Source organism: Oreochromis aureus, linkage group 12 (assembly GCF_013358895.1).
Source record: "Oreochromis aureus strain Israel breed Guangdong linkage group 12, ZZ_aureus, whole genome shotgun sequence".
NCBI classification, from domain to species: Eukaryota; Metazoa; Chordata; class Actinopteri; order Cichliformes; family Cichlidae; genus Oreochromis; species Oreochromis aureus.
Genome location: NC_052953.1, coordinates 14,166,624 through 14,194,577, shown reverse-complemented (window position 1 = coordinate 14,194,577; position 27,954 = coordinate 14,166,624). Strand labels below are relative to the sequence as shown.

At 40.0% G+C, this 27,954-nt stretch overlaps 1 protein-coding gene across 1 annotated transcript; it reads left to right on the top strand.

Annotated features, from left to right (window-relative positions):
- The first annotated feature begins 158 nt into the window (after positions 1 to 158).
- loxhd1b (lipoxygenase homology domains 1b) lies at positions 159 to 25,013 on the top strand. The gene is made up of 35 exons (XM_039620535.1): positions 159 to 253; positions 1,458 to 1,598; positions 1,683 to 1,818; positions 2,513 to 2,673; positions 2,777 to 2,863; positions 3,087 to 3,222; positions 3,321 to 3,475; positions 3,586 to 3,746; positions 4,035 to 4,111; positions 4,190 to 4,386; positions 5,100 to 5,292; positions 6,510 to 6,670; positions 6,785 to 7,103; positions 8,192 to 8,343; positions 11,065 to 11,198; positions 11,363 to 11,505; positions 11,607 to 11,711; positions 11,788 to 11,916; positions 12,011 to 12,175; positions 14,026 to 14,207; positions 14,292 to 14,408; positions 15,147 to 15,204; positions 15,785 to 15,939; positions 16,021 to 16,230; positions 16,330 to 16,456; positions 18,060 to 18,268; positions 18,469 to 18,654; positions 18,752 to 18,879; positions 19,406 to 19,523; positions 21,297 to 21,474; positions 22,228 to 22,413; positions 23,344 to 23,514; positions 23,649 to 23,781; positions 24,011 to 24,166; positions 24,245 to 25,013. Exons 1-35 carry the CDS (start codon positions 218 to 220, stop codon positions 24,723 to 24,725), a joined length of 5,583 nt encoding a protein of 1,860 aa, XP_039476469.1. The 5' UTR covers positions 159 to 217; the 3' UTR covers positions 24,726 to 25,013.
- Positions 25,014 to 27,954: the final 2,941 nt, after the last annotated feature.

Genomic DNA, 27,954 nt, shown 5'->3' with positions numbered 1-27,954 from the left:
TGTGTAAGCATTGCTTCTTGGATCAGACTTCTAATGTTTAGATCTGGGTTATCTGGTCGTATCCTTGGGAGTGCAGGTGCTGTGAACCATGGCGACCCACTGGCACTACCTCTGATAAGCTAACATGTAACTGTATCCATCAGGTATTGTGTACAATGTCCAGATTGTGACAGGAAACATCCGGGGTGCTGGGACCAACTCCAAAGTCCACATTGTGATGCACGGCACGAAAGGCTTGAAGAACAGTGGGAAGGTAAAGAGGAAATACAAGACACAGGACAGAAAGCATTTTACTAATACGTGTTGCAAGAGTTGTTTTTTTGTTTTTTGTTTTCATTTCCAAGAGGAGAGATCATTTTAAGGAACTCAGCATGATTTATTGAAATAAATAAAGTTTTTGGCAGTTAGACACCAATGAAGCCAGATCTCAGAGCAGAGTCCAACTATGGTAGGAAGTAGGACAGGACCTGTGGATACTTGGATAAGGATCTCTGTCTGGCCAGGATGAATTGAAGGTGGAGTCTGAAAAACAGAATGACATAAGAGCACTGAGGTTTAAAGCACAGAACAGAGGCCGACTGACTCGCAGAAGGCAGGCAAGAAAATAATTAGACTAGAGTGATAATGACAGAACTGAGTTTGACAGAATAGACTAGCAGCCCTAACACCCAAGAATCTAGGCAGATGAGTCATTGCAGATCTTCCTTATTAAACCTTAAACTTGATTCATTTCTTTATTCTGATTTAGTCCCATTTTTTGTGACTACCTGAATCTAAAGTATATATAAAAGAGGGATAATTTTGAAGACTTGAGTTGAGAGACTGGTCCAGTTAAATGGCTCAAATTAGCTGAGGTGCTGCCTCACAGGTTTCACCCTCCTTTTGTCACTCAAACCATCCCCACCTAAGCATGAATTAATTACAGATGAGATGAATCCACTATGGTTGATTTCACTCTCTATTGTTGCCATAGCTATACAGAGAGTAAACCCCTTTTTCCCCAGGCAGCACATTTTATTTTTATTTATTCTATAAATTCTTTGGCATTTTAGGATTTAAAGAACGTTTTTGGCCTCGTTTGCCAATTTACTAAGGTTGCCTCTTCATGTTAAAAGCTCATCACTTTCATTTTTATGTATTTTTGTGATAAATGTACTTTTTGTGTAATCAGTGTGACCACTTTAAGTATATTTATTTAAATCTTGGAAATATGGTCTCTAACCAGATACCAGCTCTGGATCGCATTACCTTGGCCTCCAGGAACACTGTGAGGAATCATGGAGTCATTTTTAACCAGGATATGTCCTTCAATGCACATATTAAGCTAATATAGGAGTATTTCTTCCATTTGTCTGATATCTTTAAAATTAGAAACATCCTGTCTCAGAGTAACACTGACACCGATCACCCTAATCGACAAACCAGACTTAAACTTTTCCCTGTTGTGCTTAATCAAGGTCTTTTTGGAAGGAGGAAAGTTTGAACGGGACTTAACAGACATCTTTAATGTCGAGCTTGCTGCACTCCTCAGTCCCCTGAGCAGAGTCACCATTGGACACGACAACAGAGGGCTTAGTACTGGATGGTACTGCGAGAAGGTGCATTTCCACAAGCACCCTTAAATGCATTAAAATGTGTTCATTTTCAATTAAATAGTTTAACAGAACTTGTGTTCTTTGCAGGTCGTGGTTTACTGCCCATTCACTGGAATAGAGCAGACTTTCCCATGCAGTAAATGGCTGGATGAAAAGGAGGGAGATGGGCTGATAGAGAGAGAGCTCTACGAGATGGTCTCACTCAGGCAGAAGAGACAGAAAAGTGAGCTGAATGTCAGTAATTACGGCTAGTCAGCAGTGGCAGCTAATGCTGTCATTTCCACTTTTATTTCCTGAACCACTCAGTAAATGAACTCACAGCCACATCACATGTAACACAAATTTGCATAATGACTCAGTAGGCAGCCTGTCTTTATTCTGCTTTGTGTGAAATTGCCAGTGAAATTAAGTCCAATATCTATTTTGAAGACATGTAACCGCTGAGTGCATTTGTTATGTATTATCTGAGTTTTCTTCTGGTCGACAAACATAAACAGCACAAGTTTATTATTTCGACATAAATTTGTAAAGTGGGCGTTCCTTCACTGGCCAGCTTCATGCCCATTCACAATCACAAAAATTCACAGTTGGGAGCTGTCTGCTACAATCACCTCAAAATGGTAGTTTCTGTCCTGAGAAGATTTTTAATGAGCGAAAATGCATTTTCAGCTGCTCCCCTGACATCTTTAAGCTCTTGTCAAAAAATCCTTCCAGAGACTTTGTGTTCCTACTGCCCTCAAATGTGTAAAGCATACTTTATTTCACTCTGCCAAAGCAATCCGGGAGAATGGATGAGCTCTTAGTCACAGTGACAAACAAATTACGATGATGAAAATGGGACACCCGTAGTTTCTAAGATATGAAAAGCTATGGCAGTCCTAATTTAAGATGATGATTTGAGATGATGATTTCCTCAGAGCATCCGTGGTCGCTGTGGATCTGGACGTCGGACCTGCCCAGCGCAGGAACCGATGCTGATATCTCGTTCCAGGTGTACGGAGAAAAGGGCAAGTCAGACGAGATCAGGCTGGACAACAAAACAGACAATTTTGAACAAGGACAAGTTGACAGATTTATGGTAAGTATCCTATAATTCAGTGCTACACACATTAGTATCAGCATGTCAGACATTGAGGCTGCACACAGTAATAAACAACTTTTACCTTGACTTAAAATCAAAGGTTGAACTTGCTGATTTGGGAAAACTGACCAAACTCCGTATCTGGCATGAAAAGAGGAATCCTTTTGGAGGATGGCATCTAAGCAAGGTGAGAATTTCTCATATCTAGTAATCAGATAAATTATCTCAGCTGTGACATTTCCATACCTATATATTTCTGCTAGTGATTTCATAAAAATCCTAAAATCTCAAACAGACAGTTTTTAGGCATTCTAGCCTGGCAAACACAAGAATGGAGCTAATAAAAAGAATTCAGCGTCCTCAGCTCTAACAGATACAATCAAAAATCAATATCATCTTTATTCATTCAGGCAACATTAATGAAAACATTAACAAAGGAGAAGTATACATTTCCTTGTGAGCGGTGGCTGGACACTAATGAAGATGATAACGAGGTTGTGAGAGAGCTTCCCGCCACCGGAGAGCTTATTGCTGAGCCTCTGCCCTGTGTGTATATCCACATTCACCACGAACAACCCAAATCTTATTAGCTAAACAAGAAGAAGAATGTAAGCGATGATGAATTATGTTATTGTGCTCTGCAGTGATTAAATACAGAGTGACTGTCTGCACGGGGACGGTCGGTGGTAGCGGCACAGATGCTTCTGTTTTTCTAAATCTAATTGGAGACCAAGGGGACACCGGAGATAGGGAGCTGATCAACTGCAAAAACAACGTCAACAAGTTTGAGAAAGGAAGTGTATGTATATTTAGCACTGCACTGTTAAACATAGAGCTCATGAAGAAAGTTTCACTCGTTTAAAAGTCACATGACTGATCTTCATCCAATCTTATTGTGTGTTTTTCTAGTTGGATGAGTTTCTAATTGAGGCGGTGGCCATTGGGCAGATCCGCAGGGTGAGAATTGGACATGATGGCAAAGGTGGAGGCTCTGCCTGGTTTCTTGACAAAGTGATTGTAAGAGAGGAAGGACAAGCTGAGGCAAATGCCGTGGAGTTCCCCTGCAACAGGTGCTCTCATCAGTCACAGTTGTTGGGAAATAAAATCGACACTAACTAGTCACCTTGTTAGGAACACTTCTTTAAAGACAGCCTGCCTCATTTCTTTGTTTTGATGTGCACATAAACTAAAGATCCTGATCCTGAAGATTTTATTTACTGCAGTGCTGGCACATGAATGGATGATTGGATGATTACATGTTCCTAAAAACATGATTTGCAAGTATATACATGACAGTTGTTAAACTGTGTGTGTGTGATGGATGAGATAATAGTTTGTTTACTGAATGTGACGTGCAGATGGCTGGCCCGCAACGAGGATGATGGACAGATTGTCAGAGAATTAGTTCCGTTTGCAGAAGGACAACGTCTTTACAGTAAGTTAAAGGAATCTGACATTTCGGTAACATTTGAATTTCATTGTCATGCTTATATTTGTTCTCTGTGTGTGTCAGATACCAACTATCACATCGCTGTGAAGACAGGTGACATCCCCGGAGGGAGCTCTGACTCTGATGTGTTTGTGAAGCTCTATGGAGAGAAAGGTGACACCAGTAAGATGATGCTGGTGGTCTCTGCCAACGACCTGGGGAACTACTTTGAAACAGGCCGCGTTGACATCTTCACAGTGGAAACCTTTGACATTGGACAGGTTTTTCATGTTTATGCTGATGTAAAGTACTATACATAAGTCTTGAACCACCATTCAATTCTTTATATTTTGCTTCCATGGAGATTGCCTTTTTTTGTAAATTTTTTATGCACCAAAAGGTGATTCCCTTGTTTCAATTGTACAGAGTCTGTTTTTAGCTATATGTACTATATTTTCATATAGGTTTGCACATTTTTCAATGAATCTCTGCACCTATTTTCCAATTTTCCTTGCAAATTATAAAGATTATAAATGAGAGGTGGCTGGAGACTTTTACACACTACTGTAGTACTATGAAAAGCTTTACTAAAGACCTATTCTCACTTATGAAAGACACAAAGCCTTTTGTGATTCATTCTATCTATTATAGGGTAATACAATCAGTATTCTAATAAAAAAAGATCTTAACTGTAGTCTAAATGCATTTGTATCCTTACTGCTAATTACTGTTGCTTAGTTACTGTTACAAACACCTCCTAGAAACAATGTTTGTAGTGTCTGTTTGTGGTCAGTGGCTTAGCAACAATAATTGTCAGTAGTATAATGATTTTTTATTCAATTTTCTCCAAATATGAGAGTATATTTGCTAAAGTAAAATGGAAAAAACACATAACACAGATTCTATTGTTTTGTTTTTTCCTGTGAACTTTAAGAGTTTCTGTGTGAAATGTCTTTAATAAAATGTAATTGGTGTCATTTATTTATGCTTCCAGATCAACCGTCTGTTGATTGGCCACACTAACAAAGGCATGCGTGCGGGCTGGTTCTTGGACAGTGTTCAAATTTTGGTTCCACTTCATGGAAAGAATTACATGTTCCCCAGCCACCGCTGGCTGGACGAAGATGAGGCTGATGGCAAAACAACGGTGGAGCTCTACCCGAGCGAGATCCTGGATGTAGAACAATGTAGGCAACTCATTAAGCACAGGAAGAAAAACAGTAATAAACAGTATTGAAATGAGTGAGTAAGTCAAAAGTCAAAATGGGGAGTCATCTTCACATACCAAGGTTAATAATGGAGCCCTTCAGTGAGGTTACTATGCAGATGATACTAGGGTTATTGTACTCAGCCCTAAAAATATGAGAAATATGGCATCTAACCATCTAACTCACACTGGCATTACTTTGGCCTCCAGTAATATTGTGATGAATCTTGGAGTCATTTTTGACATTTTTGATACTGAAAAACTAGTTCATGAATTTATTACTTCTAGGCTGGACCAGTGCAATTCATTGGTATCAAGATGTTCTGAAATTTACTTAAAAGGTCATCAGTTGATCCAGAATGCCACAGACATATTCCTCCTGTATTATCATTTCTTTATTGGCCACTTTTCAGGTCTAGAACTGAATGTAAAATCCTTCTCCTCACATGCAAAGCCTAGAGAAATCAGGTACCATCATATCTTAAAGATTTCATAGTACCATATTATCCCAATAGAACACTTCACTCTCAGACTGCAGGCTTACTTGTGCTGTCAAGAGTTTCCTAAAGTAGACTGGGCCCAGCACCCAGTTGATATTTGGGTAATAGACACACTCTCTACTTTTAAGACTAAGCTTAAAACTTTCCTTCTCAGCAAAGCTTAGTTGGGGATGAGTGAGGTGAACCTGAACTGCTATGCTGCAGGTCTCAGGGGGCTTCTCATTATGCGCTGAGCATTTATTTTCCACTCTTTTCTCTCTTTTTGTTTTTACACAACACTAGCAGTTACTTAACTCTGCCTCTCTCTCCCAGTGTGTCTTTTGCTGTCTTTTCTTTCAACCAGTCTCATCAAATGGCTGCCCCTTCCTGAGGCTGGTTCTGCTGGAAGTTTCTTCCTGTTAAAAGGGAGTTTTTCCTTCCCACCATCACCAAGTGCGAGCTCATAGGGGGTTGTCTCTTTGTTGGGTTATTTTAAAATGTTTTTTAGACTGTAGGGTTTGGGGCCTGCAATAGAAAGCACCTTGAGATAAAAGTTATTGTGAATTTCCACTATTTAAAAACAACTACACTGAACTGAATTATTATGTAAGGAGTTTTGAATATATGAGCTTACACATCTATAGTGTATGTGTTAACACCATTGCTGCACGAAAAATACTTGTGTTCACTTTCACATTCATCGATCTGCATTTTCTAGTAATAAACTATGAGATAACAGTCGTGACCGGAGATGTGGTGTTTGCTGGCACAAATGCTGTAGTCTTCATCCAAATCTACGGAGACAAGGGGAAAACGGAGGTTATCACACTCGGAAGCAGATCCAACAACTTTGAACGGAATACCACAGAAATATTTAAGGTTTCAAATCTGGATTTTATGATTTCCAAAACTCCAAATGTATTGCAACAATTTAACCTGAATGCAGGATTAACTGTCCAAATGTTGAATCAAAACTTTTCAACTGTTTGACAGATAGAGGCCAAAGATGTCGGAAAGATCTTTAAGATACGCATCGGTCACAATGGCGCCGGCATTGGATCTGGCTGGTTCCTGGAGACAGTGGATGTGAAACATCTCATCATGGCCTTGGTGCCCAAGGAGAAGAAAAAGGAGGACAAGAAAAAGAAGAAGAAAAAGAAGAAAGAGGAAGATGAGGATGAGGAGGGTGGCGAGGAGATGCAAGAAGTGGTGCTGACATATCATTTTCCCTGTTCACGCTGGTTGGCTGGGGGAGAGGAGGACGGCGAGCTGGTGGTGGAGCTGCTGCCTGAAGATGCAGAAGAGATGGAAGGTACTAAATGAACAAGCTTTTAATAAATAAAATTGTTAACTGTTTTATTCAGCACAGTTGAACACAGTTCATGATGATGATGATATATGTGATAGTAATAATCATCATATTAGTAATTCCCGGTAGTTCAATGGCCATGGATTTGCAACATAGTACAAAACAAAACCCTTTTCTCCTTGCATACTCCACAATAAAAATGCACTAAAATCACTCTTTCAAATATACCACCTGCAGCAAAATGGAGCTGCTATTCATGCACGGATAGAGTCAGGCAAAAAGAATAATTCGCACACAGCTTTGTTCGCTGGTCCATGAACCCTCTCTTTAAATTATATCAAAAATGCAACAGCATAAAATGTATTTTTTGAAATTGCATATGTTCTTTAAACACTTCTCTGAGTTTGGAACATATTAAAGTTTCAATGCGTGAGATTTTCATTATAGTTTTTTTTATATTATTAATGACTGGCATCAACTTTTGCAGTCTCACTGACTGTGTGCACTCCTTAGTTACCTCCCTATGTGGAAATCTAGTCATGGAGGTAATCTACCATCTGCACTGAATTCAAATGCCTTTTCACATGAATAATGCATTCAGAGCAAAGGAAGCATACCAGTGCTGGGTGAAATTCATGATTACATTACACTTAATAATATTATTAAGTCAACCAAAACTAAAAGATTCAACATTATGTCTTTAAAGTTAGAGAGAAGAAAAGGTCTGTTTTATTCAAAGAGCACCTCTTCTTCCCATATGCATCCCTTCTCCTCACATAGTTAATTAATAAGACATAGGCTTAAACCAGGTGTATTTTCTATCAGTTTTCCAGTGAGCACCCACCTGTCTGTATTTATCTTTTTGAACAAGACTTCCCGGTACCACTTTATCCCATTTTTAGTCATTTAAGAAATTTCAATTAGCTACAGCTAATAAGCAATAAAGAACTGAAATGTCTTTTTTATTTACGACATCTTTAATGTGTCTTCAGTGTTGTGTTTTAGCCATAATTGGTTCACACATTTACTTGGAGGGCATGTATGACAGGTTAACAAGGTGTTAGTAATTGAACCCTTGTTTTGTCTGGCAGTCAACACCTATGAAGTGTGTGTCTTCACTGGTGACATGATGGGAGCCGGGTCCGACGCCAATGTCTACATTAATATTTATGGAGAGAACGGAGACACGGGAGAGCGCTGCCTGAAGAATTCTGACAACATCAATAAATTTGAGAGAGGGCAGGTAACAAAGGAAATACACAATCACTTCTAAATTTGTGCGATTATAAAAAGAAACAATCTGATAATTTAGATTTAAAGACGTCGCTTGATTATATTTGTGGTTATGCTCTATTGTGGCAAGTTTTACGACTTGATATTCTTAAAAAATTTATCTTAGTAGCTTTCATCACACCTGAACATCTTTATACATTTGCTCAAAAATGTGTAATGCTGAAAATTAACCAGCAGTTAGTTAAAGATTCAACCATGTTCGCGCAACACGAGTCTCCCACTGAGGTGTGGGTGGGAGTATATTCTGGTAGGATTACAAACACTCCTGCAGGCAAGCCGGCTTGGACTCACAGGAGTCCTCTGCGTCATTGAACCCGTCCTACTTTAACTCCATACTTTATCCACACCTGTTAATTAATTATCACAGCTGGCCCTGTAAGAACATAGAGCTCACTTCAGTGGGAAATGGGTCTGTTTCTAAGACACAAGAAAAAAGCCCATTGCCATTCAGTGAGTGGGAATGTTTGGTCTGTGGCTGACAGACATCTACACCTTTTCTCTGTTTAGTTCTGCCTAAAATTGTCTTTTTCGTTAAAGATACTTTAAGAGGCATATATATCATAACAAAATTTAAGAAAGAGAGTTTATTTATGACCAATTAAAGCACCTGAATAAACAGTGTCCCCCTCAGTTCTGCGAGAGAATTGTTCTTCTTTTTTAAAAATAATACTTTTATGTGATACAATGAAAAACAAATACTATATTTTACTCATGAGTGAGTGCCTTAACAGTGAAATAAACTGAATATTTCCTTAACAACCCCACCTCTCTTTCTCTCCCTCCTTCTCACCTTTTCTTCCTTCCTTTTTTGCTTTCTTTTACTTTTTCTTGTCACACTTGGTTTGTTTCGTTTATTGCTAGTACCTTTTTTTTCTTGAGCTATGCCATCACTGGACATGTTGCTTGGGAGACTTCTGCTCTGTTTTCTCGACCCCTTATTACCATTTTTATTAAACGTGCTGCCGTTGCATGACGACCGGAATAACAACAACAGACATCCCTGCAGAAATCAGAGGATAACAAGCAGGGGATGTGGAAGTAGAAGGAAGCTACAAGGGAAAAGAAACAGGCCCAGAAAACAGACACTGTCATGTCTGTGAGATGGCCGGACCACGGAGAGGCTAACAGCTTTTGTGAGAAATGAGGGGCCCTTTGTGAGTGTATTATACTGAGCGTCACAGAGACACATCTTCAGGAATTATTCAAGATCCCGTCACTAACATCAACTGTTTTCAGATGGTTCGGGCAGACAGAAATAAATCCAGGAGTGGCAAGTGGAAGGGACAAGGGAACAAACGAATGGTGCCATCCTTGTAACATTATCATGAAGAAATTTAACTGTAGCTCATATATTCATTCAACTGTTTGCTGTGGAGTATGACCAGCCGTCTTCTCCTTTTTCAACATAATTGGAAAGGTGAAAAAAATGAATTGACTTGCAAATCACTTAGTGTATTTAATTAAAAATGATACAAAAGAAAAGCATAAAAAAGTGTTACTGAATTTTGAAAGCTATAGTATATGCTTGTTGTGAAATTTGAATTGCATTTCAAACAATTGCAAATAGGGGATTCGGGGGAATTTTATCTTCAGTGGATAATATTTTAAAATTTTAAGAATACACAGTATTGGAAATCACTGTATGGACACCGAAGCACTTCTGAAAATTGTTGTCAGTGAACAGCATCCACCAAAGTGGATATTACACTTTGCAACATCTATAAAATATGATCCAGAAACACTGCTGCCTTCTTTAGCCTCAAGCATATTTAAGACGGGGGAAAAAACATCCAGTGTTTGAATTTACCGAAATGTTTAATTCTTTTTGGAAAATATATCTTCCTCCTCTGTAAAAAGGTGAGGGACTGTCTGATTTAATATTAGAGTGCATCTTAAAAGCATGAGTAACTTGCACATGTAGCACTGTTAAGACTGAACAGTACATACAAGTTAGGGAGAAACATATGAAACCCACCAGATGATTCCAAATCATATGCAGCCATACAGATGATGATTTCTCAGGACAATGTCAAATACACACACAGGTACTGCTGTGACGTGAACAACATAACTCCACTGTAAAAACAAAAGTAAAGGAGTCTGTTTGCTAAACTAGCCTGCCTACTTTCAAGACTTTGGGAACATTATAATACATAATGTCCAAACAAAGAGGCCCTCAATTTAAAACCTTTAAGAAGGAGAAAAAGATGCAAGACAGTAGGAAAATATGAATGGAAATGTAACTGACATTTTTTAAACCTGCTGGAATCAAATTCAATTAAAGATAGGGGGTTTAAATGATTTGCAAATCATTGCATTCTTTTCTTCTCTACATTTTACACAGCATCCCAGAAACAGGGACTTTTCATATTATCTTGGTTTTTGCTTACATGCTTCTTCTAATAATGTATTTGTGATTAATGTGATCAAACATACTGCAGCAAATCTGGAGGCATTGCATTCCATTTACATATGTGCCTTTTCTGTCTTTCCCTTGTAAAGTTTCAAAGCTTTCATATATTTCAGTACTGTTTCAAACCAACTTCCCTTCTATCAGTTAACACTCTTGTGAGTCCTGACTCACTTCTGCTCTGGTGTCACTTTGGACTATCAAATAAAAACAGTTAAATTAAAAGTGATTTGTAAAACATCTAGTTGCTGTATTTTGCAGGAGGATGTTTTCATCGTGACAGCCGTTGATTTGGGCCCTTTGAAGAAGCTACGAATCCGTCATGACAACTCTGAGTCTTACTCCTCTTGGTACCTGGATCGTGTTGAAATTGTGGACACAAAAGAGGATACAACGTAGGTGCCACAAACATACAGCCATGTGGGTTTTGCTCAGTTATTCAGCCGGATTCCAGAAAAATCCGACAGCAAACAACGATTAAAGATTTTGTGTGATTAGGAGAGTAAATTAACAACATTTTATCTTGGAGTGTTGAACAGAGGTGTTTCTTCTTCTGTAGATACTACTTCCCTTGTAACCGCTGGCTTGCAGTTGATGAAGACGACGGGCAGATAGCGAGAGAGCTGGTTCCCGTGGATGAGGCCTTCATGAGGAAGGATGATGATGAGGGCACGAGTGGCACTCTGGGCCTCGAGCAGAAATGTAATGAAGCTCCAAAGCTTGTTTACGCCTCAGTGGGATAAGATTAGTGGAAGACCAATATGACAAGTTTCATATACTTATATAATAAATTTATCCTGCAGCTATGTCTACTACATATACTCTTAAGATAAAAACTGGAGAAAAGAAGTATGCTGGAACTGATGCCAACGTCTTCGCTATCCTCTTTGGTGAAAATGATGACACAGGTGCGATAATTCAGCATCATCCCTGCAGGATGGAGGCATCCCTGTTACTGGCTAAATATCTGCATGTCACCCACAGGGATCATCAATCTAAAGGCTTGTAAAAACTACAAGAATAAGTTTGAACAGGGGATGATCAATGAGTTCACTGTGGAGGCCGTGGATCTGGGCGACCTGGTAAAAGTTCGAATTGGGCACGACAACTCAGGTGGGGAAAGAACGTACTGTCCAAAAACAAACAAAGCAGTCATATACATAAGCACTGCACTGTACAAGAAAACGAAACTTTTTTTCTGAATCAGGGGGTTCACCTGGTTGGTTCTTGGACTGGATCGACATTGAAGCCCCTTCACAGGGTCAGAGGATGCGCTTCCCATGTGGCCGTTGGCTGGATAAAGGGGAGGATGATGGTGCAACTGTGAGGGACCTTTATCCTGCTGACTTACAGACTGAATTCTACACACCATGTGAGTGGACAGCAGTGATATAAGGACTCAAATCCATTAGTAAACGTAGAGTAGGCTTATTGAGAAATCGTCCTCTAAAAGTGCTTTATGCAAAATTTCACTCTGATAAAAGAGCGGAAGCATTAGCAGTAAAATGTATTTTAAAGCAGTCTGCCTGAAGAATGGTGCTTGTCAGACCATTAACTCCAACCTGTAATGAATGTTATAAAGCTGCAGTGGTGTCCTGTCTTTTTATTATCGTTCCTCCAATATGAAGGCTTGTTTCTGCCCTTGAAAAAAACATTTTCGACTGGCAGAGCTAAGTCGAAATTTCAGGATATTTTCCCAAAAAAGATTATGACTTCCTCACTCAAACTTTAGACATAATTACTCAGAATTTAAGTTATTTTTCAATTTCAAGTTATTTTCTCATTAGTTTGAGTTAATAAATGCAGATTTTGAGATATCTAACTTTAAATTTTGAGACAACGGCCCGAATATTGACTTATAGAGTATAGTTTGTTTTTATCAATATGTATGCAAACTCAACTTATACATTATGATAGATCCATGTCAGTTAGTTTATACAAATAAGAAGAAAGAAAATAAATAATAGTGGAGTTTATAAAGCGGGCTCAAAGACTATTATTATTTAATCAATGACGATAATTTAATGCCCTTCAATACAAGGGCATTTTTATAAAGCAGGCTCTAAAAGTTAAACCAATTTCAGGATATTATAGTAGCAATTATCTATAGATATAATTTCTATAAATATCTATATCACATTACTTTGTATTTTCATTCAATATCTTACCATTTAGATGTTAACTATTTAGGACAGCAAACGTATGGAAAAATCAAATGATTCCTTCAAGTTTCTACAACAAATTAACACTAAAACAGAAAAATGTCATCAGTGACAATAAACAAATTTTAAGCCAGCAATTATGACTACCAGCTATTACAACTTTGATCACTCTTCACAGATAAATAACCACATATACTGCAGGACTTTCTTCCTAAACTTCTTGCTTTTAATTGCTTATCAATGCTTGTAGTAAGAATGATGGACGTTTATTCCAGTTAGATAAGTTTAGTCTGATATGTTTTCTGTAAGGCATGAAAGCACGTCTGGTATCATAACTGTAAACGTTAGCTGTGAATACTAATATAGCCTTTCTCAAAATGCAAATGTTTCTTATATAAAAGACCAGATTATATGCCAGCCTGTCATCCACCTTCATCCATGACAGCCTGGCATGTTTCCCACCCACACTGTCCTTCAGTGAAGAGCAAAAGGGGTAGCTCTATTTTGAGCGAGGGTCTTACTTCTGAAGCACTAAAACTGAATAACCAACAAGAAATCAAGGTGGGATAGAAACAAAGACTATTATACTCGTTTAATTGTGGTCTCTGAAATTCAAAACGCAAGCTTTTGAATATTAAGTTGAAATATACCCACTCCTACATCATCAGTGTGAGTTAACCATGATAGTGTTTGCTCATCAATAAGTGGTGAAACCGCCAAAGCACCAGAGTTTCAGTCTTTGAGACAATGACATTTTTTTGTAGTGTGTCTAATACATCCACAACAAGATTGCAACACCTTGTTTTCTCTTTTTCATGCAGCTTTTGTGTTTTACAAGTCTGAAAATAGTTGTTTTCTTTGCTGACTCTTGGTTAAAAAAGCAAGGAAATCTGAACACAAGTGGTCAGCTGTACATGGCAAATGTGTAAACGGTGATGGGACTCAGCTGTCTACTTGTCATCTTATGGGTCCAGATGTGTGTTAACACTAGTGTGTGCACGGCTCAAAAAGGGTTCTTCCACCTTACCTGCCAACAAAAAAGCTTTTCCATTTTTTTCAGTTGTGCCTTATGAGATAAAGATATACACCACCGATGTATTTGGAGCGGGAACAGATGCTGACGTGTTTATAGTCTTGTATGGCCGTAAGGGGCTGTGCACTCAGCAGAAGCACCTGTGTGTCAACAAGAGAGAGCGACGCTTGTGCTTTGAGAGGGGAGCTGAGGACATGTTTATTGTGGAGGTAAGTGTAATGTGTGGCTACTGACTGATAGAGCTTTTCAAAAAGTGGCGGCCGGTTTGCGAATGATAAGTTGTCTTTAAACAGCTGGAGGACATTGGTGATGTTATAGAGAAAATCAGGATAGGGCATGACAACAGCGGCACCAATCCTGGATGGCATCTTGACAGAGTGGAGATCAGGCGACAGCTCAGGAAAGGAAAGGTAAGCAAAATCCACATGAGATGACACCTTAATAGCTACAATATATTGCCAAAAGTATTCACTCACTCATCCAAATCATGGATAAGGTGTTCCAATCACTTCCATGGCCACAGGTGTATAAAATCAAGCACCTTGGCTTCTACAAACATTTGTGACACAATGGGTTGCTCTCAGCCGCTCTGTGAAGTCCGGCACTACTAAATATTCCACATTAAACTTTTACTGTTGTTATAACAAAGTGGAAGCGATTGGGAATGACAGCAGCTCAGCCACAAAGTGGTAGGTCACATAAAATCACAGAGCACATACTGAGGCACATAAGGTTCATAAAGACATGGCTGAGCGAGTCTGGTGTGAAAGAATTTGATTGTCCTGTACAGAGTCCTGACAGCACCCTTCTCATCCAACATCACAAATGCTCTTCTGGAAGAGTAGTCAAATATTCTCATAAACACACTCTTAAACCTTGTGGAACGCCTTCCCAGAAGACTTGAAGCTATTATGGATCTTACCCTATGGATTAAGAATGGGATGTCACTCAAATTCATCTGCGTTTGAGCGCAAATGAGTGAATACTTTGGGCAATGCACTGTAAGTGCATCGTTAAGAGATTTCTTGTCTGTGGCCTCATTAAATTATTAACAAATTAATAATTTAACATCTTCTGCAGTTCATTGAGTCTCAGCTAGACAAACATAGCTGGTGCCAAACTGAAGAGTTGTCTGTGCTTAATGGCAGGGTTCGGAGACGACTATATTCCCTTGCGAGCGCTGGCTAGCCAAGTCTGAAGATGATGGTGAGACGGTGAGGGAGCTTGTCCCCTCAGACATCATCACTCAGAAACTCCTCAGGGATGGGACACTGAAAACGACTGAAACTGAGGTGGAAGATGCTTTGGAAAGTAGGTTGAAAGTTATGTCACCGGGGGAATGTAACTACACTTGCTTTCAAGTGCTCTGCTTAAGGAAACATTAGAGGTGCTTATTTTTATTTCAGCTGTTGCAAGGTGAAGATGATGAACTAGCATGGAGCAATATAAACCTTGGTAGATTTTGCTTTTCAGCATCCTAATATGCTCTTCTAGCATGCACTTTTTCAAAGCTGAAGTCAGTTTTGAAAGGGTTAGTAGGGAGAACGGTTTAAAGTCCAATTTTGAGACATTCTTCTTCGTTCAGCTGCTCTCTTTAGGGGTTACCACAGCCGATCTCACACTATCCAAAGCATCCTCTTCTGTCACGCCAACCCTCTGCATGTTGTACAAATTTTTGAGACATTTTGCTGTATAAATAGACACGCTGTGAGACTGGAAACAACAGAGTTGGGAAAAAAAATCTAGGTCTGCATTTACCGACTTCAAAATTTTTCCTCCCTCACAGCTCACACATACACGGTGTCTGTGCGGACAGGCGATATGTACGGAGCAGGGACCGATGCCAACGTTTTCCTCACCATTTATGGAGATTTGGGAGACACAGGAGAGCGGAAACTCGCCAAATCTGAGAATAACAAGAACAAGTTTGAGAGAGGAGAGGTATTAGGGGAGAAGTGTGAATCGTTATGTGATGTTATACAAAAATAAATCTAAATCTGTTCAATTCTTTTTGCCTTTTAGGTGGATAAGTTCAATATTGAGGCCGTGGATTTGGGCCAGGTGTTTAAGATTCGTCTTCGTCACGACAACTCTATGATTGGGGCTGATTGGTACCTGGACCAGGTGGAGGTGCTGGATGTGGAAACAGAAGAGGTATACATGTTCCTGTGTGAGCGCTGGCTATCAACGAAGAAAGAGGACAAACGAATAGACAGGACCTTCTACGTCAAGGTTGTGTTTAAAGAGAGTGTTTTATTATTTTCTTCTTTGTATGTCAGAGTTATTCCAGAAAAGAAAATTGAGAGCTGTGTTTATTTTGTGCCGTTTCAGGGGTATGAGGGTGAAAGAAGCTCCGATCCATATTCCAAGATGATTGCTCAGGCCAAACTGGGAGTGGACAAGAATGCCAACAAGAAGAAAAAGAAGAAAAAGGCAGCAGTGGTCGAAGAGGGTCCAAGTAAGGTCACAAATCTATTTATTGTGTCTCTTTGTGAAGTGAAGTTTCTGGAAGTGGACACAAATATCAGGAAAAAGTACTGAAATTCAACATGATAAAAAACCACAATATCAACAGGAAGAATCAATGCAAACTTATAGAAATTTCATAAATATAGGTAATATCAATCAGGTCATAGTTCACCCTAATATTTACACCAAATTAACCAAATTAAAGAAATAGGTAAACACAGTGGGGGCGTTTGTGCTTGGTGCTGTTGGAGAAGATTAACAGCAGACTGGGAATGAGGGGAAACTGTTTATCTGGCTGCTGGTAAAATATTCACACTAATAAGATTTCATTTTAAAGTGCTTAACTTATCAAAGTTACGCGTCGTACCTGAACTACCACAGCACTCCTAAAACGGAGACTTTTGGAAGTCCTGCTAATGCAGTTCTGACAGGAAAGCAGAGACATTCCCAAAATTGTAATACGCAGACCTCCAATTGCTTCAAAAAATAAGAAAAAAGACAAAAAAGACATCTTGGCTCAGACACCTTTTGTAACCTCATCCTCTATAATCCTCTTTGTACCTCTCTACCAGGGATGGTAAATGAACTGGTACTTATGTAGTGCTTTTCTAGTCTAAGTGAGCACTCAAAGCACTTGATTATTACAACCCACATTCATACACACATTTGAGCTATATTTTGTGCCTCTAAGGACTTTCAAACACACACACACACTCACTTTTAGAAGGATGCATCGGGAGGCGGATTTGAGGTTCAGTATCTTTCCCAAGGACACTTCAACGTGCAGACTGAAGGAGGAGGAGGGATTGAACAACTGACCTTCTGATTAGTAGTGGAACTGCTCTACCTCAGGCAAAATAAATCTCTGGTCTGAAACGTTGCTGTTTCTGTTCTTCTGAACGATACAAGACACAAAACAAGCATCCCTCTGCTCTCTTTTTTTAGCTGCACATGATAGTATGTGTGTGCTAAAGCACTAGAATAACACTGATGTAGCCTTAATAAAAGAAAAGCGTCTACAAACACCTTAAAGGCTCATTAATTAACACAACATGTTTCGTCTAAGAAGAACAGCTGTGTGCTTTTACAGTGTATAGTGATGAAGGATTATTTCTTGGCTATAAGTAATGACTTTGTGACATTTCTGCTCTTTTGCTATCTAATGAGGACACTTGTAACAGATGAAACAAAGCAGATGTAATTTATATTAGCGAGTTTTAAGGTGGTGATGGGGAAATGTGTTACTCTCAGACAAAGACAGATGCCGTTTTGCCCTTTTTTTCCCCAGTCTTCGTGCTATGCTAAGGTAAATGGCTGCTGGCTACAGTTTTAAAAGAGTGCTAACAATCTTCCACCTTAATCTGACTTTCTGTAAGAATACACCTTTCCCAAAATGTCAAACTACTCCTTTAAGATAAACTTTAATATTGTCTCCATCCATATTTGAAAAAGATCAAAAGGTCACACTCAGCCTGGAGCTAGATGATAGTACTAATATTAAAGAAGTAGGAATGGTCTCTGAAGTGGCTGAGACTTCAGACTGAATTTTATATATGAAAAAAAACTTAAAGCAGTTCATCTCTCTCACCCAGTCATCCCTTATCACTTCACCCTGTCCACGGGGATCGAACGTGATGCCAGCACCACAGCGAGGGTTTATGTCATCATCATTGGCCCCAATGACGTCGAGACAGACCGGCTGTGGCTGGACCTGCCAGAGGGAAAGAAATCCTTCACAGCTGGCTCCATGGAGCACTTTGTGTGCTATGGAACTGACGTAGGAGAGATCAAGAGGGTGGAAGTGAGAATCTGGGACTCTTTCTGTAGCTAAATCTGTGAAACTGTCTCCTCTCTGCTGCCTCTTCAGATGCACTGCTGTTAAAATTTTAATAAAACCATTCTAGCTCAGCAATAATTAATTCTAGATGTGCCTAGATCAAACAAAAATCAAGTGATACACTAATTCCCTCTCCATCTCCTCTCCCTTCTCTTCCCTCTCAGCTTGGCCATAACGGTGTCACACCAGAGAGCTGCTGGTTGGTGGATGAGCTGTCGGTTGCCGTGCCAACCAAAGGTATCAAGTACATCTTTCCATGTAAGTGCTGGCTGGCTAAAGACAGGGGAGATGGTCTGACTGCCAGACTGTTCAATGTGCTGGACTCCAGCACGATCAACATTATCCGCAAAGTGAGTCACCGCACCTAAAATACGAAGTGTTGGAAAACATTCAGTTAATGTGTTACATAAAAACTGTGTCTGTATCTCTGTGTACTGTATTTTTTAGGTTGTTTATTCAGTCACGGTTGCCACAGGTGACATTCAGTATGCAGGAACTGATACCAACATTTTCCTGACTGTGTTCGGAGCCAATGGGAGCACAGAGGAAATGCTTCTGCCCAAAAATGAGGATAGGTCAGTTCACAGTGATTACTTATTAATAAAGAAACAGTTGATACTTTCAGTGGAAATACTGGAAATGTAGGATGCCTGAGTTTAAACAAACAAAATGAGCTCCTCAGCACCTTTAAAGCTCAATAATATATGTGTTGCATCTCATTAATGTGACCTAACTATAAAGAAAATTCACTTATTGTGTGGCATTTTGGATCAAAGTAGTGATTTCCTTTATTGGCACTAAGATCGTAATAACAAAGAGTCTGCCATATAAATGCAATAAGCGCCACATGTTTCTGAATAAACACAATATTTTATGTTAATCAATGCTGTTGCCTATGGACAAAATTGGACAGGCTGTTTCACTGTTTATGCCGTTTAACCTAAGATGATCTAACCAGCTGCTGTTTACACCTACAAAGGCATGAAAGTTAAAATGCAATTAAATGTATCTCCAGAAAGGTTAAACTATTTAATTAGCACAGTCATTCCATATCCTGATGTCTTTAAATGCAGCTTAATCCATATATATTGGTTCATTCAGGTTTGAAAGAGGGCAAGAAGACACATTTACCCTGGAGATAGATGACATCGCTCCTCTGAAGAAGATCAGAGTTCGAATAGATGGCACCGGAAGCCGCCCAGACTGGTTTCTTGACAGGGTAATGCAAAGAGTGCCAGATGCAACACGTCTGGTATTAGAATACAAAATGTAAGAAAGAAAGAATGATAAGAAATAATTTGCAATTACGGGAAAGCAGATGCACATTTTGAGGTAGCACAAAACTTTAACATCAGTTTATCATAAATATTATGTTTTACACTCATGTGCTACTTTATAAGGTACAGCTTGCTAGACCACCTTTTACATTCAGAACTGGCTTAATTCTTCATGGCATAGGTTCAACAAGGTGGTGTATACATTCCTCTGAGATGTTGCCCCTTACTGACACGATACCGTCAAACAGTTGCTGCAGATTTGTTGGCCCCACAACCATGATACAAATCCCCCGTTGAGGCAAATCCCAAAGGTGCTCTGTTTTATTGAGATCTGGTGACTGTAGAGGCCATTCGAGAACAGTGAGCTCATTTTCATATTCAAGCAATCAGTTTGAGATTACTTGAGCTTTGTGATATGGTGTGTCATCCTTTTGAAAGCATCAGAAGATGGGTACACCGTGGTCATAAAGGGATGGAAATGATCAATTCTCAGGTAGGCTGTGGCATTTCAATAATGCTCAGTTGGTACTAAGGGGCCCAAAGCATGCCAAGAAAATATCCCTCACATCATTAAACCACCACTAGCAGCCTGAACTGTTGATACAAGCCAGATGGATCCATGTTTTCATGTTGTTTGCAACAAATTCAGACACTACTATTTGAATGTTGCAGCAGAAATCAAGACTCATCAGACCAGACAACATTTTCCAATCTTCTGTTCTGGTCCCATGTGTATTCTAGCCTCAGCTTCCTGCTCTTAGCAAACAGGAGTGGCACTCCTGTGATCTACTGCAGCATTTGACATTTTGTGCTTTCAGAGATGTTTTCTGCATACCTTGGTTGTAAGGTGTGGTTTTTTGAGTTACTGTTGGCTTCCTATCACCTCAAAGCAGTCTTTCTCTGGCATCAAAAGGCATTTTCACTGCACAGAGAACGATCAGATCACTGGATATTTTATCTTTTTCTGACCATCCTCTATAAACCCTAAAGATGGTTATGTGGGAAAATCAACCGTTTCTGAAATACTCAGACCAGCTCATCTGGCACCAACAACCATGCCACATTCAAAGTCACTTAAATAACTTTTCTTCCACATTCTGATGCTCAGTTTCAACTTTAGGAGGTCATCTGGACTATGTCTACACACTTAAAGGCATTGAGTTGCAGCCGTTTGACTTACTAATTAAATATTTGCATTATTAACCGGTTGAACAGATGTACCTAATGAAGTAAGCATGCTTGTACAGTATCTGTGAAATTACATAAACGTTCCTATTCAGGTAATGAAATCAGGTGGAACACTGAACAGTTTTCATAAGTTAGTAAATTTCACTTGCGTGTTTGGTATATCATTGCAGTGGATGGCGCTGTCTCTAAGCTGTAATTAAAACAATAACTCTTGTGATTTTTAAACCACACTCTTTTAATTTGCTAATTTAATAATGAAGCAATTTCTTTTTTCAGCCTTCGCAAATACCATTAATTAATCAGATTCTTTTCCAGTGGAAACAGATGAATGCTAGGTTAACTTTAGTGTATTTGTGGATTGTTTAACATTTTTCAAGCCACAAATATAAATTAATGCATTTATTCCAAAATCACAGTCAATTTCACAGTCAATTTCCTCCTCCTCTGCTGCAATTAAATAGTAGATTTCACATGTGGACATTTGTATAATGTGAATTGTGAGGTCATCATCTGGTTTAAAATGTTAGATCCTGATGAGAAACCTGACCACAGAGGAAGAGTACCTGTTCACCTACGAGAACTGGCTGTCCAAGACCAAAGGGCCCAAGAGGACAAAGGTGTGTGAGCTGGCGGCTGTGGTGGATGACGAGGAGATGGTAGAAAAAACAACTTACATCATCCAAGTCCAGACCAGTGATGTTGCAGGTGGGTCACACAAGGTTTCTAAAGTATAGTCAAGTAATGTCTGGAACTATCAAGAATGTGTGTTTAGTGATTCTAAAAACAGAAAAAAATCACATATATTGAGAAAGTTGACCAGGTTAAAGAAACTGTATCAGTCAATTTTAACTGAATTTGTCTGCTTGGAATAAAGTTTTAAAAAATAAATAAATAATTGGAGATTATGTATCGGAATTTCAGGTTCGGGACCACGCCTCCAAACACGCTCCTTCCGGTTGTCATCTATATAGGTTCCCCCAGTTCTGCAAGCTGTTCATTCTCATTTACGTGCCCCACCCTCCCTACCTCCTTGTTCTCAATTCTTTAACTTCTTCACTCCTCTTTAGTACATCTGCCAGGCCCGGGAGCCATCGCCAGACCCCTTCGAGGCCTTCCCCAAACCGCAGCTCAATTTATCTCCAAGCATTCACCTTTACCTACTAAAATGCTTTCAAACTTAAAATGAGGACGTGGGCCCAGCTAGTGAAATATAAATATTCAAAGTTGGGTTTTTTTGCTAATCTTCCCACAGCCCTCAGTAACTGCGCAAATTTCTTCCCCAAATGAATCAAAATAGTTTACATTTGTTGAGCTTCTGTGAGTATTTTACATATTTTTTAAGTGTTAAATCAGACACTGAGTGCTTAACTTTTACAAGCATGTTTACAATTACTGATGGATTTTCTCATAAGTTAAAGTTTAGTGGAGTTCTGTTCTCTGATCTTTGTAATATTCTAGGTGCTGGCACTGATGCCAACGTGTTTCTGATTGTGTTTGGGGAGTATGGAGACACAGGGACGCTGCCTCTGAAAGAGAGCACCAACAGAAACAAGTTTGAGCGAAAAATGAAGGACGTGTTCAGATTTCCTGACATGCTCAGTCTGGGCGAACTGTCAAAAGTCAGAGTGTGGCATGACAACAAAGGTAAGGAGACAAGGAGAACTACAGTAATAAATAAGCACATAAGAAAGGAAGGAAAGTTTTAGAATTTTGGAGTAATCTGGAGCATTGAGTTTTTGTGTTATCATCACACTACTAGACTGAACAAGTTGTTTGGAAGGGTTGCCAGGAAAAGTTTCTTCCCTCTAAAAAGAAAATAACACCACAACTTAGATTTCAAAAGTTGCATCTGAACATACCACAAGACTTCCGGAACAATGTCCTTTGGGTAGATGTCATCAAAGTGGAGATATTTGGCGATAATGCTTGATGCCACATTTGGTGAAAATCAGATACAACATATCAGCACAAACACCTCATGCCAACTGCCAAGCACGGTGGAGGAGGGGTAATGATTTGGGCTTCATTTGCAGCCACAGGACCTGGCCACCATATACAAGTCAAATGTGACTCTAGAATACTTCTGTCTCACAGCTAAAGCCTGGCCAAAATTAGGTCACACAGCAATGTCGGGCTGCAAATCTCAACAGAATGATTTGCACTGCCCCAGTTAAAAGCTAGGTATATCAACACAATTGAAATGCCACAGCAGGGCCTTAAAAGAGCTGTGCATAAGCAATGAATTGAAGCAAAGTTCTTTTTTTTTGTATTTTCAACTTTTTGACTCAAAAAGCTGACAAGATGTCTTACAAGGATACTTGGAAGATGGAATACCAGAATCTTGCATGGATATTGCAAGAGTGGATGTACAGCACAGTGTTAATGTTAGCTTGTTTACTTCAAATCTATTTTATTTGTAAAGTACCTGTTCACAAAAGTAGTCATCTCAAGGAACTTTATACTATATATACTTTACCTTTTTTTGTTAAACAATGGAACAGGGAAATTTAGATCAGTGGTTGAGATAACAGATGGAATAAATTCACCATTGACTGTTGCTCTTACTGTAAACAGGCCCTGCTCCTGGATGGCACCTGGAGTACATTGATGTGAAAGATGAGGCACTGGACAACACCTTCAGGTTCCCCTGTGACCGCTGGTTGGCAAAAAACGAAGATGATGGGCAGATTATGAGGGAACTGGCTTGTGCCAACAATGATTTTGTAGACCTCAGTGACAAAACAAGTTAGTAATCCTGAGAGTCTGTAGGCATAATCATGGGTTGTGTAATTATCTGAGATGAATCAGTTGCAGTAAATTACAACCATTTGTCACTTGTAAAATAATGCAGCAATTTGTGTCTCTGTGCATGGCCACAGAATATGAAATTGCCACAACAACTGCTAACACAGATGACGCCTCCACAACGGAAAACGTCTGGATCCTGTTGGAAGGAAGGAAAGCCCGTTCCAAGGAGTTTGTTCTGGAGAATAAGAAAAAGAAGTTCTTAAGGTAGGTCTTCAGAGAGTCCAGGGTTCGCGACTCATGGTAAAACCCTCTAATGTGGTCTTACATAATCGCCCTCTTTTACACATTTTTTTCTAACCCCTTTTATCTGGTAGCTTAATTTTCTCTTTACTCTCAGGAGAGATAATCCCATGAGGTGAAACAGAACCTCTCAGGCAGACCACAAAATTTAACAGTTTAATCAGACACAAACTTCTCTTGCACCCTTCCACAGCGGTGCCACTGACACGTTTGAGTTCTCGTCCAAGCACGTGGGGGAAATCGCTAGCATCTGCGTTGGCCACATCACAAAAGACGGCAAGAAGGTGAAGAATGAGGCTTTCTGGCATGTTATGGAGGTGGTGGTGACAGAAAAGGAGCTGGGAAACAAGTGAGTAGACTCTCACACAACATGCATTATGTTATATAAAACTGACGGTGCTGAATCAATGCATCCTCTTCTGGTTAGGTATTTCTTCCACTGTGATGCACAAATCCCCCTGGCAGCCAAAAAAGACCAGTTCCAGACATTCGAGTGCTATAAATCCATCGAGAGCTTTGCGAGCAAAGTCCGCAACCTGGTCCCTGTCAAGTATGAAATCATCGTCATCACCGGGGACGTCAAAGCGGCCGGCACAGACGCAAATGTTTTTATCACCATGTATGGCGTCAATGGTGACTCAGGCAAGCGTCACCTACGGCAGAAGTTTCGCAACCTTTTCGAGCGAGGGCGGACAGACCGCTTCGTTCTGGAGATGCTGGACCTCGGGGAATTGCTGAGGGTCAAAGTGGAGCACGACGGCACCAGCCCCAACAGTGGGTGGTATTTAGAGTGTATTGAGGTGACCAACACAGCCAATTCAGTCACAACAATCTTCCACTGTGGAAAGTGGTTGCACACTGCTAAAGCTGATGGACAAATTCAGCGAGTGCTCTATCCCAGATATTAGAAGAATGCTAGAAAGAAAGAGTGGGTGAGCATTTGCTTCTTTCTGTTTGACTCATTTGTTTTGTTGGGGTTTTTTTACCAATTGTAAGAGAAACATTGCACGGAAAAGTTAGAGTTAATCCATCTGAATATAAATGTATTTCAACTTTTTCAGGATAAAGCCAGTTTTTTGTTTTTGTTTGTTTGTTTGTTTTTGTAAGTTTGTGCCAACTGTTTAGGCTGTCACTCTTCCGAAAAAGCCATTTGCTTCCATCTCGCACAAATAAACAGAACTGAATATTACCCAGCTCACCACAACAAATATTTACCTTCATTTTACTTTTCCTCACGTCTCACTGAAAGATTTCACACCAGTGCCAATCACTTGAGGGATAAAGGCAAAGCTGGAAAATAGTTCAGCAAAAACAAATTCATTTGCTTAAGCATAATACATGGGCACCAACAGGGGTTAAAATATTCAGTATGCATAAATTTAAAAACTATTTTGTAAAATGATGGGTAGTATTACACGGGGATCAGGGAATCAGGGAATCAGGGAAGGCGAATAGCCAATCGTAGCAGCAAAAACAAAGACAACTCAAAAAAACCTCGGAATTCTGTTTAACATGTAAATAAAAAACCGAATGCAATCACATCCAAATCTCATAAACCCATATTTTTTTCACAACACAACATAGAGAATATATCAGATGTTTCAACCGAGACATTTTACTTCATTTTACTTCACGACCATCTGCGCCCCCCAGTCTATGGATCACCTGGAACTTAAAAGGCTGTAAGGCCAGACACCAACAGGTTATTCGGGCGTTGGCATCTTGCATGTGATGGAGCCACTGTAGCGGAGCGTGATCTGAACAGAGGGTGAAAGGGCGGCTCAGGAGGTAAAAATGAAGAGAGTCAACCGCCCACCAGATTACCAAGCACTTCTTTTCAACTGTGCTGTAGCAAGCATGTGATGGCTGCTGTTTTTCACACCTGAGGGTGCACCAGCCCGTCTCCCAAGTGGTACCCCAAATACTGTACCTCCCTCCAACCAACCGCACACTTCTTCTAGCCGTGAGCCCCACCTGCCTCAGGGACTCCAGGACCGCGGCCACCCGCTGCACATGCTCCGTCCAGGTGTCACTGTGGATGATGCCAGTCACAGTGACATCCAGGAAGGCGGCAGCATATGCAGCCTGCGGATGCAGCACCCAGTCCATGAGGCACTGGAAAATGGCTGGAGCTCCAAAGAAGGAAGTGTGACAAATTGGTACAACCCGTAAGGAGTGGAGAAGGCTGCTTTTTCCAGTAGCCCTTGGTTAAATCCAGTGTTGTGAAAAACTGAGCAATGCCTAACCAGTTCAGGAGCTCGTCGACCAGGGACATGGGGTAGGCATCAAACTGTGACACCTCATTCACCTTGCGGTAGTCAGTGCAGAACTGTATAGACCTATCTTTCTTCACCACAAGAACCATGGGGCTATACCACCCACTGTGTGACTCTTCTATTACTCCCAGCTTTAGCATTTCAGCCAATTCCCTCTGAACAATTAGCCTTTTATGTTCAGGAAACCTGCAGGGCCATGAATGCACCATCACGCCCGGGCATATTTCAAAAAGGTGCTCTATGATATTGGTATGGTCGGGCGGATGTTGCAGTGCAGCAACATCCGCTCCCTGAGCCTGTGTGAGATGGTTATCACAATGGATGGAGGCTGGAATGGTGGAATTTGGCGTCTCCAGTCCTAACTCATCTGTCTCCTTCACCAGAGTCACAAGAAAAGCAGTCTGAAGGTGGTAGGTGCCAAATAATTCATACAGCTCTTTTTAGTGTGCAAGACATGAGCAATGTGCCCTGGTCAGTCAGTATCTCTTTCGGGATGCCGAATCAGGAGACGACCTGAAACAGCGCCTGCGCTGCACTCTTAGAAATGGTGCACAGTGCCACTGCTTTGGGATATCGGGTTGCATAATCCACCAGAACTAATACACAGTGATGCTTCATTACATCACAGATCAAATTTTGTTGACCATTAAGTATGGACGAGATACATTGAACGTGACACATGAAACAAAGACAAAAGAAGAACATACAACATTTGCACGGGGATGATGAAATGAACATAATATAGACCAAATTCAAAAGAATGTATTCATAATTTACAATAAATATTTATATAATAAAAACTTTTTTTTAACATACAGATGTTAATAATAGCTGTATGCGTCATGATGTTTGTGCTGTCTTGTTTGGATTGGCCCACCTGTTAAGGAGTAGATAAAGACATAGACACACATAATGTGATCATTAGAGTAACATTTGACAGTGTCCCAGTTATTTCTTTATATGTTGATTGTTTTTTAAAATATGTGCATCACCACATGGGCAATATCTATGATTTTCAGATTTCAGGCAATCTTGGATTGCAAAAGAAATACAAAAAAACAGAACTTCATAAGTCATAAGTAGCTCATCTGGCTTACTGTGACTATTGTCTATAACAATTTACAAGGTATTGTAATCCATGAAATACAGAAAGAATTCGATATAGCAGGTTTCCTTGTCATTCTGGCTATATTGCTAATCGGGATGAAGATCCAGTGAGAACAATAAATGTGACCTTGACCTTGACCGTGAGCGCAATATGGATGAAAACCTACTAGGTGATCAAATCTGACCAATACTCCAGGAGGATTAGTGAATCTTGTCAGCTGGATGGATGGACAGATGACGGACACCTCGCCAAGGCATGACTTTATCGGTCATGCTTGTCTTATTAGTGAAGATACTTTAACAAGTGGGCAATATATTTGTCAAGTAAAAAAAAACCTCCACTTTAATATCGTCCTGATTTTTCTTTTTCTTTTAGCTGCTCCCTTTGGGGGTCGCCACAGCAGCTCGTCTGCCTCCATCTCACCCTATCCCTAGCATCCTCCTTTGTCAAGCCAGACCTCGGCATGTCCTCCTTCACTACATCCACTAGCACACAAAGCCTGTCTGAGGTACTCCCTCTCCTCTGCATTCCTGATTCTACACCTTCCACTGTTTAATAACATCTTGATTGCTTAATTTAAAATCCAATACAGTGGTGTACAGAGGCAAGCTTGGAAAGATTGTGCCATTTTCCAGAATGTGTGGACCCACCATTACAGATCTATCTGCGATATGTTGTCCAACACATGTAACAGCTTACAGTTTTAAATGTAATGTTTTTTCTAAATTCAAATGACTCCAAATGACACACGGA

Bases quoted from the DNA above. Each gene is read 5' to 3' on its own strand.
- loxhd1b (XM_039620535.1), top strand. From the start codon at position 218: ATGCACGGCACGAAAGGCTTGAAGAACAGTGGGAAG. The intron at 7,104-8,191 runs GTACTAAATGAA...TTTGTCTGGCAG, and splicing joins AGATGCAGAAGAGATGGAAG to TCAACACCTATGAAGTGTGT. The intron at 22,414-23,343 runs GTAAGGAGACAA...TACTGTAAACAG, and splicing joins AGTGTGGCATGACAACAAAG to GCCCTGCTCCTGGATGGCAC.